Source organism: Elephas maximus, chromosome 5 (genome assembly GCF_024166365.1).
Source record: "Elephas maximus indicus isolate mEleMax1 chromosome 5, mEleMax1 primary haplotype, whole genome shotgun sequence".
Lineage (NCBI taxonomy): Eukaryota > Metazoa > Chordata > Mammalia > Proboscidea > Elephantidae > Elephas > Elephas maximus.
In genome coordinates, this window is record NC_064823.1 from 136,215,220 (window position 1) to 136,239,835 (window position 24,616).

The 24,616-nt window shown below is 37.8% G+C and overlaps 1 protein-coding gene across 2 annotated transcripts in view; it reads right to left on the reverse strand.

The window, feature by feature from the left end:
* Positions 1 to 24,616, reverse strand: part of TBC1D19 (TBC1 domain family member 19) — a 165,566-nt gene that overhangs the window by 35,123 nt on the left and 105,827 nt on the right. For both annotated transcript variants that reach the window (XM_049886400.1, XM_049886401.1), the window contains 2 exons: positions 20,174 to 20,258; positions 14,319 to 14,363 (listed from right to left, as the gene is read on the reverse strand). In XM_049886400.1, the coding sequence (XP_049742357.1) occupies positions 14,319 to 14,363; positions 20,174 to 20,258 (130 nt within the window). The remainder of the gene's footprint in view (positions 1 to 14,318; positions 14,364 to 20,173; positions 20,259 to 24,616) is intronic.

The following is a 24,616-nucleotide window of genomic DNA, read 5'->3' on the forward strand; positions in this document are numbered from 1 at the left end:
GGAGGACCAGGTTGGGGTAAAAGGGTGTGCATCCCTCTGAAAGTGGTCCCAAGAAAGAGGCCATACAGGCCCTGGAAGCTGTTTAAATGATGAGAAGAGGGTGGGGAGGCCACATAGGCTATTTCTTGTTTATCCCCAGAGACAAACACAGTGCCCAGAATATAATAGGTATCCATTACATGTTTCTACAGCAAACTTATGTCCTAAGAAATCTACACATACCATTTCTCAACCTTTTATGTCCTTCCTATTGCCAGGCTTGAATTCAGGCTCTGCAAGATCTTCCTATGGCCCTGTAGGATCCTCCTAATTGGTGTTCCCTCCTCTAATCTCTTGGCCCTCTAACCAACTTTCATAATGGCTCAGGTTATCTTCCAAAAATATGGATGAGACTCTGAAAAAGACTTCTACAACCATCAAGGGTTTTCCACTGAAATTCATCCATCCACCAAATTTCTACTGAATTTCTACTAACAATGAACCAAAATTTAGGAACCTACTTAGTAGACTCTGGAGATATTAAAATGAATGATAATGCCCCAGTATTTGTGAAACTCATATTCTAGCTTTGTAATATAGGCTAAGTGTCTACAGAGTGAAATAAAAACCTTCAATCTGGCTTTATACATTCATGCTTTCGTCCTGCAACCTCAGATACATCTGCCTCCCCTTCCTCACACCATACCTTTTGTGGTATTGTCACACTGTTTATCATCCCCAGAACTCACCATACACTTTCACACTTTGGTAGCTTTGAACTTGATAGTTTTACATTCTGAAATGCTTTGTTATTGTCTACTTGGTCTATCAAAACCTTACTAAAGTAGGCTTCAACCTCAGAGAAACATTTTCTGACCTCTTAATCACGGTTAAATGCACACTCTTCTGCAGTTTGATGATACTTTGTTCACATTTCCATCACTGTGATTTCACTATATTCTGTTATAACTAGATGTTTAACAGATTGTTCCAAAAGACAATAAACGTGTTTTATTCATTTTATATACACCTTAATGTGCCACACACATAGAGAATGGTGAATTAATGTTTGCTGAATGAATCGATGGATGAATAGTAAATGATGAAAACAGAAATACTGGTTTAGTCAGGAGATCAGGATTCCAGGGTGGGCTTACTACAAACCAGCTGTATACCTTAGGAAAGTCATCAAACCTCCTGCGCTTCAGTTACCTGCCTGCCAAGTAAAGGGACTAAGATTTTCTCTGAAAAAAGCATCATCTAACTCCAAAGTTGAATGTGTAACTATCACTTTTAGAGTTAATGCAGAAAAATGTGACTTCAAAAAACTGGACATATGAAGATATTCAAACTTAAAGGTCCCTTGATTTTTAGAACTGAAAAAGTTAGAAACTAGGTTAGATTCACATGGTAAGTCAACATTCCTAACGATACTACAGTCACCAGCACCATTTCCATGGAGCATTTGGAACACTAAAATCTTCCATGCACTGAAGAACCAACCTTCTTTGAGTTCTGAAGGGATCCAAGACCATCTTTCTTCTTCAAGCTTTTCTCTCTGTTTATATCTTTGGCTGAGTCTCTTTTTTCTTCCTGTGAACACCCATCTTTTTCTGCTTTTCCCCTGTTTAATTTTATTTCCTTTACTGATTATAGAATTTTGGGGGTGGCAAAATATATATAACAAAACAGTTGCCGTTTCAATCATTTTTACGTGTACAATTCAGTTACATTAATTACATTCACCATGTTGTGCAGCCATCATCACTATCCATTTCCAAATTTTTCATGATCCTTAACAGAAACTCAGTACCCTTTAAGTACGTACTCCCCATTTCCGCTTTCCACTGGCCCCTTATTGCTGTTGTTGTTAGGTGCCATTGAGTTGATACCTATGTATCATAGCGACCCTAAAGTGCAACAGAACAGAACAGTGCCCGGTCCTGCACCATCCTCACAATTGTTGCTGTGTTTGAGCCCACTGTTCAAGACACTGTGTCAATCCATCTCATTGAGAGTCTTCCTCTTTTTCAATGATCCTCTATTTTTCCAAGCGTGATGTCCATCTCCAGGTACTAGTCCCTCCTGATAACATGTCCAAAGTATGTGAGATGAAGTCTCGCCATCCTTGCTTCTGAGGAGCATTCTGGCTGTGCTTCTTTCAAGAAGCTTTGTTCATTCTTCTGGCAGTCAAGGGTATATTCAGTATTCTTAGCTAGCACCATAATTCAAAGGCATCAACTCCTCCTCATTCTTCTTTATTGATTGTCCAGCTTTCACATGCATATGAGGCAAATGAAAACACCACGGCTTCAGTCAGGTGAACCTTAGTCCTTTACTTTTTAAGCACTTTAAAGAGATCTCCTGCAGCAGATTTGTGCGATACAATGTGTCATCTGATTTCTTGACTGTTGCTTCCATGGGGGTTGATTGTGGATCTAAGCAAAATGAAATCCTTGACAACTTCAATCTTTTCTCCACTTATCATGATATTAGTTAGTGGTCCAGCTGTGAGGATTTTTGTTTTATGTTGAGGTGTAGTCCATACTTAAGGCTATGGTCTTTGAGCTTTATCAATAAATGCTTCAAGTCCTCTTCACTTTCAGCAAACATGGTTGTGTCTCTGCACAATGCAGGTTGTTAATGAGTTTTCCTTTAATCCTGATGCCGCATTCTTCATATAGTCCAGTTCTCAGATTTTTTGCTCAGCATACAGGCAGAAAAAGTATGGTGAAAGGATACACCCCTGCCGCACACCTTTCCTGACTTTAAACCACACAGTATTCCCTTGTTCGGTTTGAACAACTGCCTCTTGGTCTAAGTGCAGGTTCCTCATAAGCACAATTAAGTGTCCTGGAATTCCCATTCTTCGAAATGTTATCCATGATTTGTTATGATCCACACAGTAGGATGCCTTTGCATAGTCAATAAAACACAGGTAAACATTTTCTGGTATTCTCTGCTTTCAGCCAGGATCCCTCTGACATCAGCAATGATATATATCCCTGGTTCCACGTCCTCTTCTGAATCTGGCTTGAATTGAACTGTAACTATCAATAAACTTTGGTCTCTATGCATTTGCCTATTCAAGATATTTCAAATAAGTAGGATCATACAATATCTGTCCTTTTCTGCTGACATATTTCACTCTGATTAGACTTTTGACAAATAATAAAAATGTTTATCTGCATTTTGTAACTTTTCTCCAATAAACATGTTGACATGTGAAAGAAAAACTAATAAAGACAAAAATAGTTAATAAATAGAGGCATATTTTGATGCCTTGCAAATCAGAAATATAAATACATTATATCATTCTAAATATTAAACATTAAAACATACTGCTATTATAAAAAATCCCTACATTCTATTGCAAAAACACTTTTACCTTCTTCTGCTAAGCTACTGAAGAAACATTTGAACATGCAGGTTAAGGTAGAAATAAAGACCTTATTATCATTATCATTTTCTTATTTTACAAATATTTATTAAGAAATGGAGCCCTGGTGATGCAGTGGTTAAGAGCTTGGCTGCTAATCAAAAGACTGGCAGTTTGAATCCACCAGCCATTCCTTGGAAACCCTTTGCAGTTCTCCTCTGTCCTATAAGGTCACTATGAGTCAGAATTGACTCAACAGCAATGGGTTTAAGTGTAGGAATGCTCTAGTCGGGAGGACAAGGCACTCTTAATTAAGAAATTTACAACAAACAAACTAGTGAGCTACGAAGCAGTAAAAAGGGATGTGTGTACTAGGATGACTCTGGGTTAATCATGCTTTTGCCACATTTCTCCCTAGTTGTGAAATCTATAGCTGTACTCTAAGCAGCCAGGATAGAAGTTACCTGAGGTAAGAGTTGCATTTCATATTATGTCATATTCAGTACTCAGCACAGTATCTCCTACAGAGTGAGACGCTTAAAACAGTTTGTTAGGTTAAGAATTTGAGCATTTATAATATAATCAAGGCTTACAAAAAACACTAAAGTACAAAATTCACTTATAAATAAGTAAGGAACGTATTAGACAGCAGGCTCTCAATAACTCTATATAGTAAAGAATATAAATGGCAAATGAATTCATACAGACATAAGTTTGAATTCTGTATGACTCCAGGCAAGTTACTAACCTTCTCTGAGTCTCTATTTTCATTTCTGAAAATAGAGTTAATAAGACCAACTGTACTGAAGCAAAGGAGCCCCGGTGGTGCACTGCTAAGTGCTCAGCTGCCAACTGAAAGACCGATGGTTCAAACCTACCAGCTGCTCTGCTAGAAAAAAATGTCACAGTCTGCTTCTGTTAATATTACAGACTTGGAGGCCCTTATGGGGCAGTTCTGCTCCGTCCTGTAGGGTCGCTATGAGTTGGGATCGACTCCATGGCAACAGGTTTGGTTTTTTGGTTTTTGGTACTGAAGCACAAATGAGTTAATGCACTTAAAGTGTATCAGTATAGTATTAAGTGCATAGCAGATGCTCAATAACCCTTTGTTATTTTATGCCCTCAGAAGGGAGAGCTTAAACCTAAGGAACTCTTTCTTTATCAGCATTAGATAAGGGTACACTTCAGCTTAGTCCAGGTTAGCCAAGACTTAAGGCTCCAGAAAAAGTGTGTATAGCCTGCTTTATCAAAGAAGCACAAAGTCAATTCTCGAAAACAAAAGCAAGAGACATAAGAAGCAGTGAAGAATCCATTAACGCTTTAGGGTACATACCACCTAGAAAATGACTTTCATCTCAGAAGTAGTGATGTTCTTGGATGGTTTTCAAAATCGTTTCCTTTGTCCATCATCACCTCAGTCTTTCAAGAGGCAAGTTTCCTTTACCTGGACACCATCCAACGGTATACTTCTAACAGGCATCAGAGTGCTTTGGACTCCATCTCTTATCTGGCTTCATAGTTCTACAAGTCTGCCCTGAGTGATAATATTTTAAGATCTTAGCCTTCTCTTACCCATCTGAAGAAAGTTGAAAAGGTTAACTGTCTATTCCACTCATTATGACAAACATTACAAAGTAATGTTTTTACAGTCTTTTGACAAAGCTCAGAATGGTAAACACTGTCAACAAAAATAAATCTTGAACTAGATGAGCTATAAATAGTAAATATGACTCAGAAAATACCACAAATATTAACAGGTTTTACACTTACTACATATTTTCCCTTCATTTCCTCCCTGCCTTTAATACTTAGCATTTATAGCTGTGCTATCAACACTGACATTTGATTCACTTCAGCTCCACCCTAGCTGAAAGTAAATTTTTACACTTTTCATTTGGGATTACTTAGTACAGTTTATTTAATTCGTTTGTTGAAACAGTCACTTCCTCTGTTTATTCTCATTCCACATGTAACCTACAGGGTCAGTAAGAGTAGGGGTTGGGATGGTGGTCACATAAATTATTTTCTAGGTATTTCAGCTATCTGTCTGAATTAGAACTTCAGAATATGACCTTGTTACTTTATTTCAGTAAAATTTCCCAAAATATCAGAATACAACCATATTTAAATACCAATCTAAAAAAATCATACTTTAAATGAATTTTTAATTATAAGATGGTTTTAATTTATGTCTAGTTAAACTTCAAGTGAATTATAGGATACGAAATGTTTTTAACTTAATTAATGCAGATGACAAAGTATATTGCTGTTTATTAATTTGACACTTCCAAGTAGATTTAACATAATACATTTTCATGATTTATTCCAAGTTCCTTTCCTATTCTTTGCTGTGAAGGGCTGTACTATGCACTGTAGTCTGTTTAGTAACATCCCTGCTCTCTACCCGTGACATCAAGTAGCACCCTCCACCCTGAGTAATAAACCTTCCATATAAGAAATGCTAAAGTGAGTTCTTCAGGTTGAAATGAAAGGACACTGGACTATAATTTGAAGCCATATAAAGAAATAAAGAACACTGGTAAAGGTAACTACATAGGTAAATATAAAAGCAAGTATTATTGTACTTTTAGCTTTTAACTTTTTTTTCCTATATAATTTAAAAGACAAATGCATAAACAATAATTATAAACCTATGTAAATGAGGACATAATGTATACAGATGTAACAATAACAACGTAAATAATTTATGTGACCACTGTCTTACTCTTTACTCTTACTGACCCTGTAGGCTGCATGTGGAATGAGAATAAACAGAGGAAATGATTATTTCAACAAACGAATTAAATAAACTGTACTAAGTAATCCCAAAGCCATGGAAGCAGCAGTCGAGAAATCAAACAACACATTCGATTGGGTAAATCTGCTGCAAAGGACCTCTTTAAAGTGTTGAAAAGCAAAGATGTCACCTTGAAGACTAAGGTGCACCTGACCCAAGCCATGGTATTTTCAATCACATCATATGCATGTGAAAACTGGACAATGAATAAGGACGACTGACCAAAGAGGAATTGACATTGACGCCTTTGAATTGTGGTGTTGGTGAAGAATATTGAATATATCATGGACTGCCAAAAGAACGAACAAATGTCTCAGAAGAAGTGCAACCAGAATGCTCCCTAGAAGCAAGGATGGCGAGACTGTGTCTTACATACTTTGGACATGTTGTCAGGAGGGATCAGTCCCTGGAGAAGGACATCATGCTCGGCGAAGTACAGAGTCAGCGGAAAAGAGGAAGACCCGCAATGAGGTGGATTGACACAGTGGCTACAACAATGAGCTCAAGCATAACAACGATTGTAAGGATGGCGCAGGACCAGGCAGTGTTTCGTTCTATTGTGCATAGGGTCGCTATGAGTTGGAACCAACTTGATGGCACCTAACAACAACAACAAGCAATCCCAAACAAAAAGTGTAAAAATTTACTTTCAACTTGGGTAGAACTGTATGGAAGCAGAGTTTTGGTATTTTATTGAAGTAACCAAAAAACCAAACCAAACCTACTGCCATCAAGTCAATTTTGACTCATAGAACTGCCCCATAGGGTTTCCAAGGTGCAGCTGGTGGATTCCAACTGCCAACCTTTTGGTTAGCAGTCTTAACCACTGTACCACCAGGGCTCCTTATTGACGTGAAGCTGGCATTATTTCAAATGAGACCGTTAGAAATTAAAGATGCTAAGTGCAGTTCCTAGGATAATCACTAAGAAAATATGCACAAAAGGGAATCAAAAAGGCACACTACAAAAAAAATCAATTAAACACAAAAGAAGACAATAACAGAGGAACTGATGAGCCAAAAAGATATAAAACATATCTGGAAAATGGAACAGTGGCAGAAGTAAGTCCTTCCTTATCATCAAATACTTTAAATGTAAATGGATTATACTCTCCAATTAAAAGGCAGAAATTAGTGGGATGGATAAAAAAAAAACATGATTCAATTATACGCTAGCTACAAGAGACTCACATTAGGTCTAAATAGGCTAAAAGTGAAAGAATAAAAAAAAAATTCCATGCAAATAGTAACTAAAAGACAGCTGGAGTGACTACACTAATATCAAACAAAATAAACTTTAAGTAAAAAATAGTTACCTAGGACAAAGAAGGACACCGTATACTGATAAAAAGTCAGCTCATCAAGAAAGCATAACAATTATAAACATATATGAAACTTTTTTTTTTTATGAAACTAACAAAAGAACCCCAAAATATATGAATCAAACAATGACAGAATTGAAAGGGGAAATACATAGTTCTACAATAATAGAGACTTCAATATTCTCCCTTTCAATAGAACAACTAGACAAAAGATCGATAAGAGAGGACTGGACTACCATCATAAAGCAACCAGGCCTAACAGATACATGTAAAACACTCATCCAACAACAGCAGAATACACATCCTTCTCATGTGCACATGAAGCATTCTCCAGGATAGATCATATGTTAGTTCACAAAACAAGAATCAATATATTTAAAAGGGTTAAAATCATACAAAGTATGCCTCTGATCACAACAGAACGAAATTAAAAACCCACAGAGAAAGAAACTTAGAAAAGTCACAAATACGTGGGAATTAAACAACACACTGTTAAACTACCAATGGATCAAAGAGGAAATTACAAAGTACCTTGAGACAAATGACAATGAAAACACAACATATCACAATTCAAGATATTCAGTGAAAGCAGTACTCAGAGTGACATCTATAGCTGTAAATGCCTACATCACAAAAGAGGAAAGATTGCAAATCAATAACCTAACTTTATACTTTAAGGAACTAAAAGAAAAAAGAGCAAACTAAACCCAAAGTTAGCAGGAGGACAATGAATAAGGAAGACCGAAGAACTGATGCATTTGAATTATTGTGCTGGCAAAGAATATTGAATATACCATGGACTGCCAGTAGAACAAGCAAATCTGTCTTGGAAGAAGTACAGTCAGATGCTCCTTAGAACTGAGGATGCTGAGACTTCATCTTTCTTACTTTAGACATGCTATCAGAAGGGTCCAGTCCCTGGAGAAGGACATCATGCTTGGTAAAGTAGAGGGTCAGCAAAAAAGAAAACAGTCCCTGAATGAAATGGGTTGACACAGTGGCTGCAACGATGGGCTCAAACATAGCAACAATTGTGTGGATGGTGCAAGACTGGGCAAAGTTTTGTTCTATTGTACATAGGGTCGCTATGAGTCAGGACCAATTCAATGGCACCTAACAACAACAGTAGGAAGAAGCAAATAAAGATTAGAGTGGAGATAAATGAAATAAAGAAGAGAAAAACAATAGAATCAACGAAATCGAAAGTTGGTTCTTTGGTAAGATTAACAAAATTGATAAACCCTTAGTTTGACTAAGAAAAAAAGAAAGAAGACTCAAATTAATAAAATCAGAAATGAAAGTGAGAGTCAATTCTACCGACCTTACAGGAAAAAAATTAAAAGAAAATACTATGAACAACTGTATGCCAACACATTAGATAACTTAGAGGAAAATGGAAAAATCCCTAGAAACATGCAAACTACCAAAACTGATTCAAGAAGAATTGAAAACAACTGTTCAAACAAAAACTTGCACATGAATGTTTAAAGCATCCATGTTCACAATAATCAAAATATGGAAACCAAAATATACATCAATGGATAAATGGACAAACAAAATGTAGCATATCCATAAAATGGAATATTATTCAGCCATAAAAAGAAATGAAATACTGATACACACTACAACATGGATGAACCTTGAAACCATTATGCTAAGTGAAAAAAAACACCAAAACTAAACCCATTGCAATCAAGTAGATTCTGACTGATGGCAACCCCATGTGTTACAGAACAGAACTGCTCCATAGGGTTTTCTTAGCTGTAATCTTTATGGAAGCAGATCACCAAGCCTTTCTTCCATGGTACTACAGAGGGTAGGTTTGAACTGCCAAACTTTAGGTTAGTAGTCAAGCACAAGCTGTTTTTACCTGAAGTAAAAAAAAAAGTCAGACACTAAAAGGCACATACTGAATGGTCCCATTCGTATGAAATGGGCAAATCCATAGACACAGAAAACAGATCAGTGATTTCCATCCCTGGGGAAAGGAGGAACTGAGGGGTGAGGGCTTAATAGCTACAGGGTTTCCTTTTGGGGTGGGTGATAAAAATGTTCTTGAATTGGATAGTGATGCTGGTTGTACTAAATGCCACTGAATTGTGAACTTATAATGGTGAAACTGTAAATTTTATGCTATGTGCATTTTACCACAATAAAAAATTAATCAGATGATGTCATTCCTTTACTCAAAAATATCCACTGGCTTCTCATTCAACTTAGGGACAAATCCAAGTTCCCTACCCGACCTGGCCTGTCTACCCCTCCTAGTTCATCTTGTACCAGTTTCTGCTTTGCTCACCAGTCACACTGGCCAACTAGTTCTTCAAACCACCAACCTTGCTGTGCCTAAGGCCTTTAAATACACCAAGTATTCCCTCTGGAATGCTCATCTCCAACTTCTTTGCATGAATCACTCTGTATATTCTGGTCTCTGTTTTCCTGACCACCTTAGCTAAAACAGCCACACTTTCTCCACCTCCCTGAAATCAATTTCTGTCCCCTTTCATCATTCGTTTTATTACTCTTTGAAATTATTTTTAATAATTTTTTATTTACTGGCTTATTGTATGCCTCCCTCACTAGAATGTAAGCTCCTTGGCAACAATTATCTGTGTTGTTAACTATGTATTCCCTACCTAGAACAGTGCCTGAGCCAGAGCAGAGCCTAATAAAACATTTATTAAATGAATAAAGACAAGTTATACATGTTAAACAAGGGGAAAAGGGAAAAAACAAAACAAGAAAAGCTTATAAAACTCTTACAAGTCTCCCTCAGCCCAGGAATTTTGCTTAAAAAAAGTCAATTGCTGTCAAGTCCATCCCAACTCATGGCGACCCAATGTGTGTCAGAGAAGAACTGTACGCCATAGAGTTTTCAGTGGCTGATTTTTTGGAAGTTGATCACCAGGCTTTTCCTCCAAGGTGCCTTGAACCACCAACCTTTTACACCACTGTTGTTGTTGGGTGGTTCCAACTCATAGTAACCCTATGTGTAATAGAACTAAACGCTACCCAGTCCTGCACCATTCTCATAATGATTGCTATGTTTGAGCCCATTGTTGCAGCTACTGCATCAACTCACCTTGTTCAGGATCCTCCTCTTCTTTGCTGACTCTCTGCTTTTACCAGGAATGATGTCTTCCTCCAAAGATTGATACTTCCCGATAATTTGTCCAAAGTAAGTGAGATGAAGTCTCAGCATCCTCACTGCTAAGGAGCATCTGGCTGTACTTCTTCCAAGACAGATTTGTTCATTCTTCTAACAGTCCATGGCGTATTCAACACTCTTCACCAACATCATAATTCAAAGGCATCAGTCCGTCTTTGGTCTTCCTTATCCACTGTCCAGCTTTTGCATGAGTATGAGGCGATTGAAAACACCATGGCTTGGGTCAGGTGCCATAGTCTTCAAAGCAACATTTTTGCTTTTTAACACTTTAAAGAAGTCTTTTGGAAGAGATCTGCCTGATGCAGCACATCGTTTGAGTTCTCGACTGCTGCTTCCATGGGTGTTGACTGTGGATCCAAGTAAAATGAAATCTTTGACAACTTCAATCTTTTCTCCATTTATCACGATGGTGCTTATTGGTCCAGTAGTGAGATTTTTTTTTTTCTTTTTGTTGAGATGCAAGCCATACTGAAGGCTGTAATCTTTGATCTTCATCAGTCCATGCTTCAAGTTCTCTTCACTTTCAGCAAGCAAGGCTGTGTCATTTGTATATGGTTGTTAACTAGTCTTCCTCCAATCCTGCTGCTGCTGTTTAATGAATATTGTCCAGTGACAATACCTCAAATGAGGTAATAGAGTAATGCCTAATGCCACTATGGTTTATCATTTCCATCCTAGGAAAAGTCATCACAGGTGGTGGGGGTGGTGAGAAAACCTCTGCCCCCTTGAAAGCATCTGCCTGGTCAGGGAGAGATAGTGTGTCGGTGAACTACAGGAAAACCACTCTGTGGGACCCACACAGAGTTTTGGTGGTGGTAGTGGTGGGAGGGTATCCTTGTGATTTCAGGATAATTCTGCCTTTAGCAGAGGTTGAAAAATAGTGAGGGCGGGGGGTAGGTAATATAAGACTGTTGCTTAGTACTGTACTGTCTTGGGTGAAGAACAAAGGGGACAGAAGACTGACTGTTCTTTATCTGTAGCTTTAGACTCATTTACCAGAGAAGAGAGTCCTCCCTGGTTCTGTTAAGATTCTAAAGCAACCCCAGGAGAAGCAGTGATTCTGAATAGTTAAGATTATGAGCAGCTATGAGTTTACCTCATTAAGCATTTAAACTTTTTATTCTGGATGAAAATCTTTCCAGAATTTATCATATACATCTTTTACTTTTTCAATATATTAACCACTTTCCTTTCTTCCAGAAACCACTAAAATAAATGCAGTTACATTTTCTGAGGTAGCAGGGCAAAGTGATTAAGAATATGGCGTTGGAAACCAGACAGGTTGGGTTCAAAGCCTGGTTTTGTCACTCACCAGCTGGGCAAGTTAACACTCTGGCTCAGTTTCTTTATCTATAAAAGGATAAGATTAATACCTGCCAAACAGAGTCCTTGTAAGCTACTAATGCGTTAACGCATGTTGTGTACTTAGCACACTGCACGGTACACAGCACTGCTTGGAGAATATCAGCTGCTGCTGCCACAACTACTACTACCACCGACTTTTATATGAAATGGCCTCAGGGTGATTTGTTGAAGTGCTCCTACATGCTGTTTTATGTTTTACAGTTAGCAGAAAATTATGTTTCTGGAAGATAGATGTAATAAATGTTATATATAAATGTTAAAACTAGTAAGCCTTTAATTTAGGTAAAATAAATGCTCATTAAACTCGTACTATTTTTTTATGTGCTAAGTACTAAGAAAAAAGTGAATGATATGGTCTGGAACTTCAAGAAACTTACAATCTAGAGAGGAAGATAAAGCATAAACAAACGATGTCAGGATAATATGGCAAGAAACATGGAAGAGTTATGCGTGAGGTATTATAAGAGCCTGGAGGAAGGGCCCTTAGACTAAGCTGGGGGTTCAGCAAAAGCTTTCTGAGGAGGTTTATGCCTGGGCTGAGTCTTGAGGACAGCCAAGTGAAGAAAGGCTGGGTGGGCTATTCCAAGCACGGGAACAGGAAAGGTAATGAGGGAGGAAGTCACAGTTCTTTTGCGAGAGTATGCAGGTATCTGTGTGAAGAATAAAATTTGACTTGTGATAAATAAGTGAGATGGGGTGTGGTGAGAAGTGAACATAGCAGGTAGACTGAATAGGGGCCAAACTCAAAAGAGGGCCTTTATAACACACAGAGAAGCTAAGAGACAGGAGCCGTTAAGAAAACTTTAAGGAAGAAAATGGCAATTTTAAGATTTCATTTAAGATGTATAACTCCAACAGTATTGTGAAAGACAGAGTAAAGCAAGAAAAGGCTGGAGGAACAGAGACCATTAGGTGGCTGTTGTAATCAATAAGCTAGAGACAGTAAGGCCTGAATAAGGGCAAGGCAAGCATCTATGGTGAGGAAGAGGAGGCCCCAGATGCATTGGGAAGATAAAAGCGGAAGGCCCTGGTGACTTATGAGAAGGGGCAGTAAAGACTAAGAGGAGTCTAGGATGACTGCCAGGTTTCACATCTGAATTACTGGGTAGATGATAATATAATTAACTGAGAGAGGAATAGGGCAATTTTTTTTTAATTAGTTTTATTTTTTTCACTTTTGGGGGGTAGACATGGGAAGATAACTTCATGAGTTTAGGTTGTGACATGTTAAGTTTGAGGTAATTACAGGAAAGGTCAGATTCGAAATATAAATTTTAGAGTAATTATCAAATGGATAGAACCACAAAAGCAGTGTGTCTGCTGCACTTCTCTTCACACATCCAGTAGAAAAAGGATCGGGGAGGGAGGGAACACTGGGGAACACCAGTGTTAAAAGAGGGGCAGAGGTAGGAGGTCCTTGAAAGAAACTGGGACATCGCATTGAGAGGTCTGAGGACAGAATAAGTGCCATGATGGAGTGGTCAATGAAGTAGTTAAACATGCTCATAACACCTATCAGTTATTGAGCACTCACTACATGTCAGGCACTGTGCCATTTTATATACCATATCTCATTATCCACGTACTACAGATGAAGTTCAGAGAAGTCATGTAACTTACCCAAGGTCATAGGGTGAGCTGGCAGAACTGGGATCTGAACCCAGGTCTGCCGGATTACAAAGCCCATGTTCTTAACTCTGCTGGAGTAAAAGAACTTCTTCAGGATGCAACTTAACATTACCACATTACGGACTGCTACACATTGCTTTTCCAAGAAGCATATCTTAAAAGTTGTCGTGTAACCTCAGAGGAATATTTAATGCCTAATGAGGTCATTATATATTCGATCACTTTACGTAATCAAAATGGGTTCTTTCAGTGACACGTTTCTTCGTAATCTTCATACATATCACACTTGTCAAATTATGACAACAATAAAATATAACACAAGGCAATCCACTCAGTTGATTAGAATACTGCTCCAATAAAGCCAAAGGAAGGTTGTGGATGGACTAGTTAGTGTCCTTCAGAGAAAAACTAAGTGCCTTGGACATGCACATCTAAGTTTGCTTAGCTTTCTCACAAATATTACTATTGCTCCCAAGAGAACCACAGAGGGAATGCATAGTTTAGCACATGTTTACCACAAAAGTAGAAAAACTTATTATAATATGTACCCTATAGAAGGCTTATTTTGGATAATAAATTATTATTTATCTAAAGACAGAAAAGAAGAAAATCACATTTGTATTATAAAAGTTGCAATTTTCCCATTTCCCACTAGAGGAAGCAATAGCATTACTCTTACCATTTGGTGGATAAAAGACGGCATATTCTTCTAGACCTAGTTTTCCTATAAGAGAAAAATGGAGTTTCAAGATGCTTAAATAAACAAACATTTAAAAATTAATTTATTTTGTGAATATGCTAATAATTTAAAAATTTTTTTTTAAAAAATCATAGTATAATTTCATTTCATGACATAAAATTATTTTGAAAAGCTGTCAGCTATTCTTTGATAATAATAAACACTTTCACTAATTAAAGTCAATGACATGAACTTAAGTTTAAGGCAAAGGATGCAAAATAATAAAGCAACACACATATTCAAGCTCCTTAAGAATTTAAGAAGCAGAAGCAACTATTTACAAGCACGGAATTGTTTTGCTGATTACAAATAATTCTAATCTATTCTTTAAAGCAAGTCCTATGCTTTGCAATATAGCACTCATCTGTCAGTCTGTCCTACTGTGGTGGCTCGCAGGTTTCTGGAAGCCACGCCACAGGTATTTCCAATACCAGCAAGGTCACCCCTGGTGGATAGGATTCAGTGGAGCTACCAGACTAAAACAGACTAGGAAGAAGGACCCAGCAGTCTACTTCTAAAAAGAATTGGCCAGTGAAAACCTTATGAATAGCAGCAGAAAACTGACACAGCACCAGAAGATGAGCCCCTCAGGTTGGAAGGCATTCAAAATATGACTGGAGAAGAGCTGTCTCCTAAAGCAGAAAAAATCAAAACCAAACCCGTTACTGTTGAGTCAATTCCAACTCACAGTGACCCTAATGGACAGAGTAGAATGGCCCCACAGGGTTTCCAAGGAGCTGGTGGTGGATTCAAACTCCTGACCTTTTGGTTAGCAGCAGAACTCTTAACCACAGCACCACCAGGGCTCCCCTCAAAGTAGAGTTGACCTTAATGATGAGGATGGAGTCAAGCTTTCAGGACCTTCATTTGCTGATGTGGTACAACTCAAAATAAGAAGAAACAGTTGCAAAAATCCATTAATAATCAGAATGTGGAATGCATGACGTTTGGGTCTAGGAAAATTACAAGATGTCAAAAATGAAATGGAACTCTCGAAGACTGATATCCTAGCCATTAGTGAGCTGAAATGGACTGGTATTGGCCATTTTTATCATACGTGTCATACGATCTACTATGCCGGAAGTGACGAACCAAAAAGGAACAGTGTTGTGTTCTTTGTCAAAAAGAACATTTCAAGATCAATCCTGAGCAATAATGCTGTCAGTGATAGGATAATATCCATACGACTACAAGAAAGACCAGTTAATAAGGCTATTGTTCAAATTTACGCACCACCCATTAAGGTCAAAGTGAAGAAACGGAAGATTTTTACCAACTTCTGTAGTCTGAAATTGATCAAACATGCAATCAAGACGCATTGATAATTACTGGTGATTGGAATGCGAAGTTGGAAACAAAAAGAAGGATTAGTAGTTGGAAAATATGGCCTTGGTGATAGAAACAACGCTGGAGATTGCATGATAGAATTTTGTAAGATCAACGGCTTCTTCATTGAAAATGCCTTTTTCCAACAACATAAACAGCAAGTATATATGTTGACCTTGCTGGATGGACTACACAAGAATCACATCAACTACATCTGTGGGAAGAAATGATGGAGAAGCTCAATATCATCAGAACCAGGCCAAGGGCCAACTGTGGAACAGACCATTAGTTGTTCATATGTAAGTTCATATTGAAGCTGAAGAAAATTAAAATGAGTCCACAACAGTCAAAGTACAACTTTGAATATATCTCACCTGAATTTAGAGACCATCTGAAGAAGAGATTTGATGCACTGAACACTAACTAATGACCAAACACCAGATGAGTTATGGGATGACACCAAGGACATCATACATGAAGAAAGCAAAAAATTGTTAAAAAGACAGGAATGAGAGAAAAGACCAAAATGGATGTCAGAAGAGACTCTGAAAGTTGCTCTTGAACATAGAGTAGCTAAAGCAAATGGAAGAAATGACAAATTAAAAGAGCTGAATAGAACACTTCAAAGGGCGGCTCGAGAAGTATTATAATGAAATGTGCAAAGACCGGAAGATAGAAAACCAAAACAGAATTTCTCAAGCTGAAGGAAATGAAGAAAAACATTCAAGCCATGAATTGCAATACTGAAGGATTCTATGGGCAAAATATTGAACAACACAAGAAGCATCAAAAGAAGATAGAAGGAATACAGAGTCACTGTACCAAAAAAATTGGTTGACGTTCAACCATTTCAGGAGGTAGCAAATGATCAAGAACTGATGGTGCTGAAGGAAGAATTCCAAGCTGCACTGAAGGTACTGGCAAAAAACAAGGCTCCAGGAATTGATGGAATATCAACTGAGATGTTTCAACAAATGGATGCAGTACTGGAAGTGTCCACTCGTCTATTCAAGTGACTGGAGATTCATATTTGTGTCCATTCCAAAGAAATGTGGAAATTATTGAATAATACCATTAAAATCAGACACAAATAAAATTTTGCTGGAGATAATTAAAAAACGGCTGCAGCAGTACACTGACAAGAAACTGCCAGAAATTCAAGCTAGGTTCAGAAGAAGACGTAGAACCAGGGATATCATTGCAGATGTCAGATGGATCTTGGCTGAAAACAGAGAATGCTGTATTTTACTGACTATGCAAAGGTATTCAACTGTATGGATCATAACAAATTATGGATAAAACTGTGAAGAGTGGGAATTTCAGAACTTAATTGTGCTCATGAGGAACCTGTACATAGACTGAGAGGCAGTCGTGTGAACAGAACGAGGTGATACTGCATGATTTGGAGTCAGAAAAGGTGTGCATCAGGGTTGTATCCTTTCATCATACTTATCCAATCTGTACGCTGAGCAAATAATCCAGGAAGCTGCACTATATGAAGAAGAACTCAGCATCAGGACTGGAGGAAGACTCATTAGCAACCTGCGTTATACAGATGACACAACCTTGCTTGCTAAAAAGTGAAGAGGACTTCAAGCACTTACTAATGAGGAGCAAAGACTACAGCCTTCAGTATGGATTACACCTCAACCGAAAATGAAAATACAAATGGACCAATGAGCAAAATCAGGGTAAATGGAGAAAATATTAAAGTTGTCAAGGATTTCATTTTACTTGGATGCACAATCAACCACCATGAAAATAGCAGTCAAGAAATCAAACGACATATGGCATTGGGCAAATCGCTGCAAAAGATCTCTTTAAACAGTTTAAAAACAAAGATGTCACTTTGAAGACTAAGGTGTAAGTGACCGGATTGCCTCATACGCATGCAAAAGCTGGACAATGAATAAAGAAAAACAAAGGATTGCTGCCTTTGAATTACATGTTGGTGACGAATATTGAATATAGCATGGACTGCCAGAAGAACGAACAAACTGTTTTGGAAGAAGTACAGCCAGAATGCTCCATACAAGCAAGAATGGTGAGACCTCATTTCACGTACTTTAGACACGTTATCAGGAGAGACCAGTCCCTGGAGAAGGACATCATGCTTGGTAAAGTAGAGTGTCAATGGAAAAGAGGAGGACCCTGAACGAGACAGACTGACACAGTGGCTGCAACAATGGGTCAAATATACAATTGTGAGGATGGCGCAGGACTGGGCAGTGTTTAGTCCTGTTGTGCGTGGGCTCACTGTGAGTTGGAACCAACTTGACCGCATCTAACAACAACTACATACTTCGCAATTCTCGCTAGGCTTCATTTTTATGGAATATACTGTTAAGTCAAAAATCAAGTGTCTTTAATTGTGTAACAGTCATATTTTTTGAACTCTAAAACAATGCATATGGTCTGAGACTGGGGCTAAATATTTGAAATCAGAATTATCCCAGAATATTAAAATATATTCACTATAATCAAATGTTTAAAGGAATTAAAAAAAAAAAAAACCTTTCCTCAAAAAATTTAAGCTTCTTAGTTTTTCCTCACCTTTCACTATCTTCAAGTAGCACTTATCTTGACAGTTTTTCTAACATCTTTGAGTCTACTGAAAAGTCACACACACTCTTGCCATGGGCTTTAAAGTAAGATTTTTTTTTTTAATTAAAAATTTTGTTGCTATTCTTGTTGGGATTGGTGGGAGGGAGGAGATGAAAAATAAGAAATATGAGCTGTTTAGGTTAGGTCGAGACAATGAGGCCTGATATCGTGAGCAAGAAGAGAACAGAATAATTAAAGAGACAGAGAGTACCTGCTGAGTGCTCAATACTGGGCTAGCTGCTGAGAGTTAAACAGAAAATATAAGATATGGTTCCTCAATCATGTGGCCTACAATCCAGACTAAAATGTGGAACATTAGGGTATGTTTACTAAATTTGCTGGCACAGGCTTTAAGTGTTTTAAAGGTTTATTCTTGTTGTTATGGGCTGTCAAGTTGGCTGCAGCTCATAGAGACCTTGTGTATAACAGAACAAAATGTTGCCCAGTCCTGGGCCATCTTCCCAATCACTGGTATGTTTGAATGTATTTAAATGTTTGTAGGGAATGGAAATTGATGATGGATTGGTGATCTTAGTGAGGTTTAGGCCAGTTCTTCAAGAACCTATGATTTTGGGGTGGAGGAGAGGGCCACCTTCCATATACAGGGAATAGATGGAGGCTAGAATGAATATGGGGTATTGTGGGACAATAAAGGAAACAATGTCAGGTGGCTTAAGGCAGGGCCCACTGATGGAGGTCCTTAAAAGCCTGGCTGAGTTTAGAGTGAGTTCATTAGATAATTCAGTTCTACAACCAATTTTTCAGCAGGAAATGACATTAAACAGACAAAGAAGAAAAACAAAACAAAACAAAAAATGCTTCTCTAAGTTCAATTTAGGAGCAATAGAACTGAGACAACCCAAGTTCAGGGGAGACCAACCTCAGTACAAGGTAATGTGGGTCTGCCTAGAGAAGATGTTGGAACAATCAAGCAGACTGACACTGAGGAAATACAGACAAAACAGTTTCTTTCCTTATGAAAACAGAAGAATGACCACACGCAATGGGGGTATAAGCTTTTAGTGCTAAGTGTTCAAACAAAACAAAAAACACAAACCCGTTGCTGTTGAGTTGATTCTGACTCATAGTGACCCTATAGGACAGAGTAGACCTGCCTCATAGTTTCCAAGGAGCGCCTGGTGGATTTGAACTGCCGATCTCTCGGTCAGCAGCTGTAGCACTTAACCACTATGCCACCAGCGTTTCCAACCAAACCCACTGCCATCGAGTCAATTCTGACTCATAGCAACCCTATAGGACAGAGTAGAACTGCCCCATATGGTTTCCAAAGAGTGCCTGGTGGCACCCCCTAATACAAGGAAGAAGTTGGGAAGGGCTTCCAGCTAATATTAGTTCAGTGTTCAGGTTACGGCAAGACACTGAAACAGTAATATCTTGTGGGCAGCTAGTGATTGATTAGAGATGAAAAGAGCACTAAAACAAAAATTAGAGGGCTGACAGCATACAAATTGCACTAAAAGTTTTAAGTGTAGCGGAATATTTTGGAAGAAGAAATACAGAGAGTAAAAACAAAAGTAGAAAAAGCAAATTCTTGTGATAAACTAATAGAAGTGAAAATAATTCAACAGAGGGGACAGAAACGGCAAACAGGAGAGAGCAAACAGGAACAACAGACACACTTCACAGGCTTCTTCTGGGAACCACTGTTCTGTGATTTGGGATGAGTTGCCTGGGCACTGATTATTTAAGTGAGAATCGAAGGATGGGTATAAGCATCTAAGAGAAGTCTGACTGAGTACAACTGAAAAAACTTGCAACACCAATATGTGCTATAAAGTAAATAAACATTCTTGGTAAGACTATAAGTCTTAAAGAATACTTCCTTTATATTACTGAAATTTTACCTCTTATGTATGATTTCGGTGGTGAAGCACTGTTGTATGCAAAGTGACTCAACACGGATGTATCCCGGGAAAAACAAAGTAATACCTGTGTATGACATTGGAAAAAACAAAAAATTAAGCACTGTACTAAAACCAGGTAATCCACTGTTATTTCCTGCTTAGGAAGAGTTGTGGTGGAATCTTTTGAGCTCAGTACTGTGCCTTGCAATGGGAAGGGTGCTCTCTACTGGGCCACCTACAGTAACCATCACAGTGGGATGCCAAGTGTGGATGGCCCAAGTTGCTTCAAAGATCTCTCACTGTTGGCCACCTACACCTTCAACAACAGCAGAAAATGCAAGCTGGTAACTACCAGTTGATCCTTGCTTGTGTTTTCTTCCTGGAACAGAGAAACGCCTGGGAAAATTTAATAGATGAGAAATGTATAGGGCAGACGGTAGTTAACTAGAACGGCAGAAAGCTATTTGGGGAGCAAAGGAAACTGGAACTAGACTCTTCCTTGGGTTGCAACAAACAGCTGGGCACGTCAGGGTGGGAGGGCTGGCAATTCATGGTATAGAAGGAGCGGTACCAGTAGTAGAACAAGTGGTAGCCCAATACAGTATAGAATCTGACCTGCAGGTAGAATGTGGCAACTTTACCTGGAGACAAAAATAAACATGCAGAAAGTCAGGATCAAGGATGTCCATTAGGACAAACTGGATTACTGATACCACCTGGGATTTGGGGGTAATCCCTAGGGAGATGAATGATGACAGGAAATCTGGGCCCTCATGTTAGAAGACCTAGGCTTCTAAAGACATTACCAAGAAAGGAATTCAGGAGTAACTGGAAAAAACAGAAGCCCAGGTAACAGACTAGGGGCAGAAAATCAGGGCTGGACTAGCACACAAGAATGAACGGAGAGAGGAACTGTGAGTACAACACCTAAGAAACAGAAAAAGAGACTAGGCATCAGCCAGGCCCAACAGTGACAATAAATACTAACCATTGCCACTGACTTATTTTTTCTATTTTTAAAATACTACATAAGTAACACGTTTCTGACAAAAATTAGAAATACAGATAATTGAAAAAAGGAAAAACACCTATAGTCCCACCAGTGTTGATATTTTGATGTATATCCTTTCTGATTTTCTTCTACATACATAAAAATGTGTGTATTTAAAATTTTTAAACAAAATAGGATTATGCATACTATTCTAAAAGCTACTGTATTTCAATATTATAACCTGGCTATTTCCTACCCACATTTTTTATGTTACAGAATATTCCACTATATGGATGAACGATACTTTATTTAACCAGTCTCTTACTGTTGAACTTTTAAGTTATTTCCAGTTTTCCTCAGTTATAAACAATGCCGCAATGAATTTACTTATAACTGAATCTTTATCTATAATTATTTAAATTCCTAGAACTGGACTAGCTGTCTGGTCAAAAGTTACGAGCATTCTGAATTTAAAACTTTTGATACACATTACCAAATTGACCTCCGGAAAGTTTGTTTGTTTTTACATACTCAACAGTAAAATGGTGTACATTTTCTCTTATTCTTTTTTTTTTTCCTTTTTTTAAATTGTGCTTTAAGTGAAAATTTACAGTTCAAGTTAGTTTCTCATACAAAAGTTTAAATACAATTGTTGTGTCACCCTAGTTGCTCTTCCTATAATGTGACAGCACACTCCTCCTTTCCACCCCAGATTTCCCACGTCCATTCAACCAGCTCCTGTACCCTTCTGCCCTCTCATCTGGCCTTCTTCTCTTACTCTTATTAAAACTGGTTATCATCATCTGACAGGTAAAAAAAAATGGTATCTTGGTTTAATCTGCAATGATTTAATTACTAATGAGGTTGAACACTTTTCCATTTGCATTTCTTTTGTGATTTTCCAGTTCATCCTAGTGTATTTTAAAATTTATGTGTTTAGGATTATTGATTTGTTTAATTTTTATTTTAATTTTTATTAAGGATCCTAAACTTTGGTCTAATTACATGAAACCTGTGAGAGCTGGGTACTCTACTGGGCTGCCGTGTTTTTCCGAGTCTCGCAAGTTTTCTGCCTTTGATAGAAAAGTGCAGTCTTACCACTTTTCTATCGCTCTTTACTAGCGGAAAATATTTGACTTTTCCTCCTCTGACACCTTATACAGGTTCTAGCTTTTGCAGGTTTTACTGTACATGTTGCAAATTGTATCGCTCAGTTTGCTGTTTGCAATTTTAACTTTTAAACTTTATTGTGGTGAGCATATATTTACAAAATATATGCCATCTCAACAATTTCTAAATGTACAATCCAGTAACACTGATTACGTTCTTTAAGTAGTGCAACCATTCTTGCTATCCTTTTCCAAATCAATCCACTACCATTAACATAGCCTCAACAAGCAAAAACTTTGCCTCCCCCCTACACACCCCTGGTAACCACTAATAACCTTTGGTTTCAATATAATTGCTTATTTCATATAAGTGAGATCACACAGTATTTGTCCTTCTGCGACAAACTTATTTTGCTCAGCTTGATGTTTTCAAGGTTCATCCATGTAGTGGCATGCATCAGGACCTCATTTTTCTTTATGGCAGGGTAGTACTCCATTGTGTGTATATACCACATTTTGTTTATCCATTCATCTGTTGATGGACATTTCAGTTGTTTCCACCTTTTGATGATTTTAATTATTGTTGATACAGAGATTTTTTCAAGTTTTATATGAACAAATCTACCAATACTTCCTTTTATGCTTAAAAAGTCCCTCCCTATCTTTATATCCTATATATTAAAAAACCCCAGTGCTGTTGAGTCGATTCCAACTCATAACGACCCTACAGGACAGAGTAGAACTGCCCCATAGAGTTTCCAAGGAGCACCTGGAGGATTTGAACTGCCGACCCTCTGGTTAGCATCTGTGGCACTTAACCACTACGCCACCAGGGTTTCCATTCTATTATATATTTATATATAATATATAAATATTCATATATATATTATATATATATATTTATATATTCACTTAAATTATTTGAGTCATTGGTGCTGTTCATCAAATATTTGATTCCTCCCCTTTGGAAACATATGTCAGCTTGCCTTCTATAGCCACCTTGGTGATAGGTATGGCCATGTGACTTGTTTTGCTCAATGAAATGAAGGGATATATATTACTTGAACGTTTCCAAGTGGAAGCTTCAAGAACCAGAGCACAGTTAATCAGGTTGCAGAGGAACGCGGTCCTGTCAACACCTTGATTTTAGTCCAGGGAAACCATTTTGGACTTCTGACCTCCAGAATAGTAAGAGAGTAAGTTTACGTTGTTTTAAGCCACTTCTAGTAAATGTGTGTTAATTTGTTACAGCAGCAATAGAAAACTAATACAACCATTAAAGAAAATAATGCAGAGGGAAAACATACGTACAATTACCTTGTAAAGAAATACATTTACAAATACCTATCATTGCCAAAAGGGAAAACAATTCCTAAAGGAATGTTTGTGTTAACTTTCCCTCAGTTTAGCAGGCTAGAGGGAGCATAGTAATTTCAGAAGAAGGTTGTGCTCAAATATATCTCCATGGAATCACTATTGCCCTAGAGAAGATATGATATCTGAGACTGTTTTAGGAGAATATTGGTGACTGTAAAGTGGTAATGCCAGAGGTGGTATGTTAGTATGTATTGGTGTGCAATAATGGGATATAAGCAAAGAGCTGCCAACTCCTATTCTAACCTGAGCTGCTGTTTTAACTTCTGAGATTCCAATTTCTGTAAGAAAATGACAGTTTATTTGTAAATTTGCTAGAACGTGTTTTAATAATATGAAAATGGCAACGTCAATCAAATAACTAGAAAATTTTACTTTGATTACTTACTAATTAAACAAAAAACTGAACTTTTGGGGGAAAGGTTATACATGGCAATGATTTATTTTAAAGAGCAATAAGAAACTGGATGTGTAAGTCTGAACTATAGTTAATATAGTTAACTTAGCAGAATTATATCTAAAATGTCTACATCAGCTGTAAAAGGTTTACAAGGGCCTATAGCTTTATTCCACTGCTATTTGTAAGATTTTTACTGACCAGTTTTTTCAGAGGTAGACTGCGAGGTCCTTCTCCCTACTCTGTCTTAGTTTGGAAGCTTTGCTGAACCCTGTCTACCACGGGTGACCCTGCTGGTATTTGAAATACAGGTGGCAAAGCTTCCAGCATTACAGCAACATGCAAGCCACAGTACAACAAACTGACAGTTGCACGGGGTCTCTGGATCATAACAAATTATGGACAACATTGCAAAGAACGGGGATTCCAGAGCACTTAATTGTGCTCATGAGGAACCTGTACATAGGCCAAGAGGTAGTCGTTCAAACAGAACAAGAGGATACTGCATGCTTTAAAGTCAGGAAAGGTGTGCACCAGGGTTGTAGCCTTTCACCATACTTATTCATTCTGTG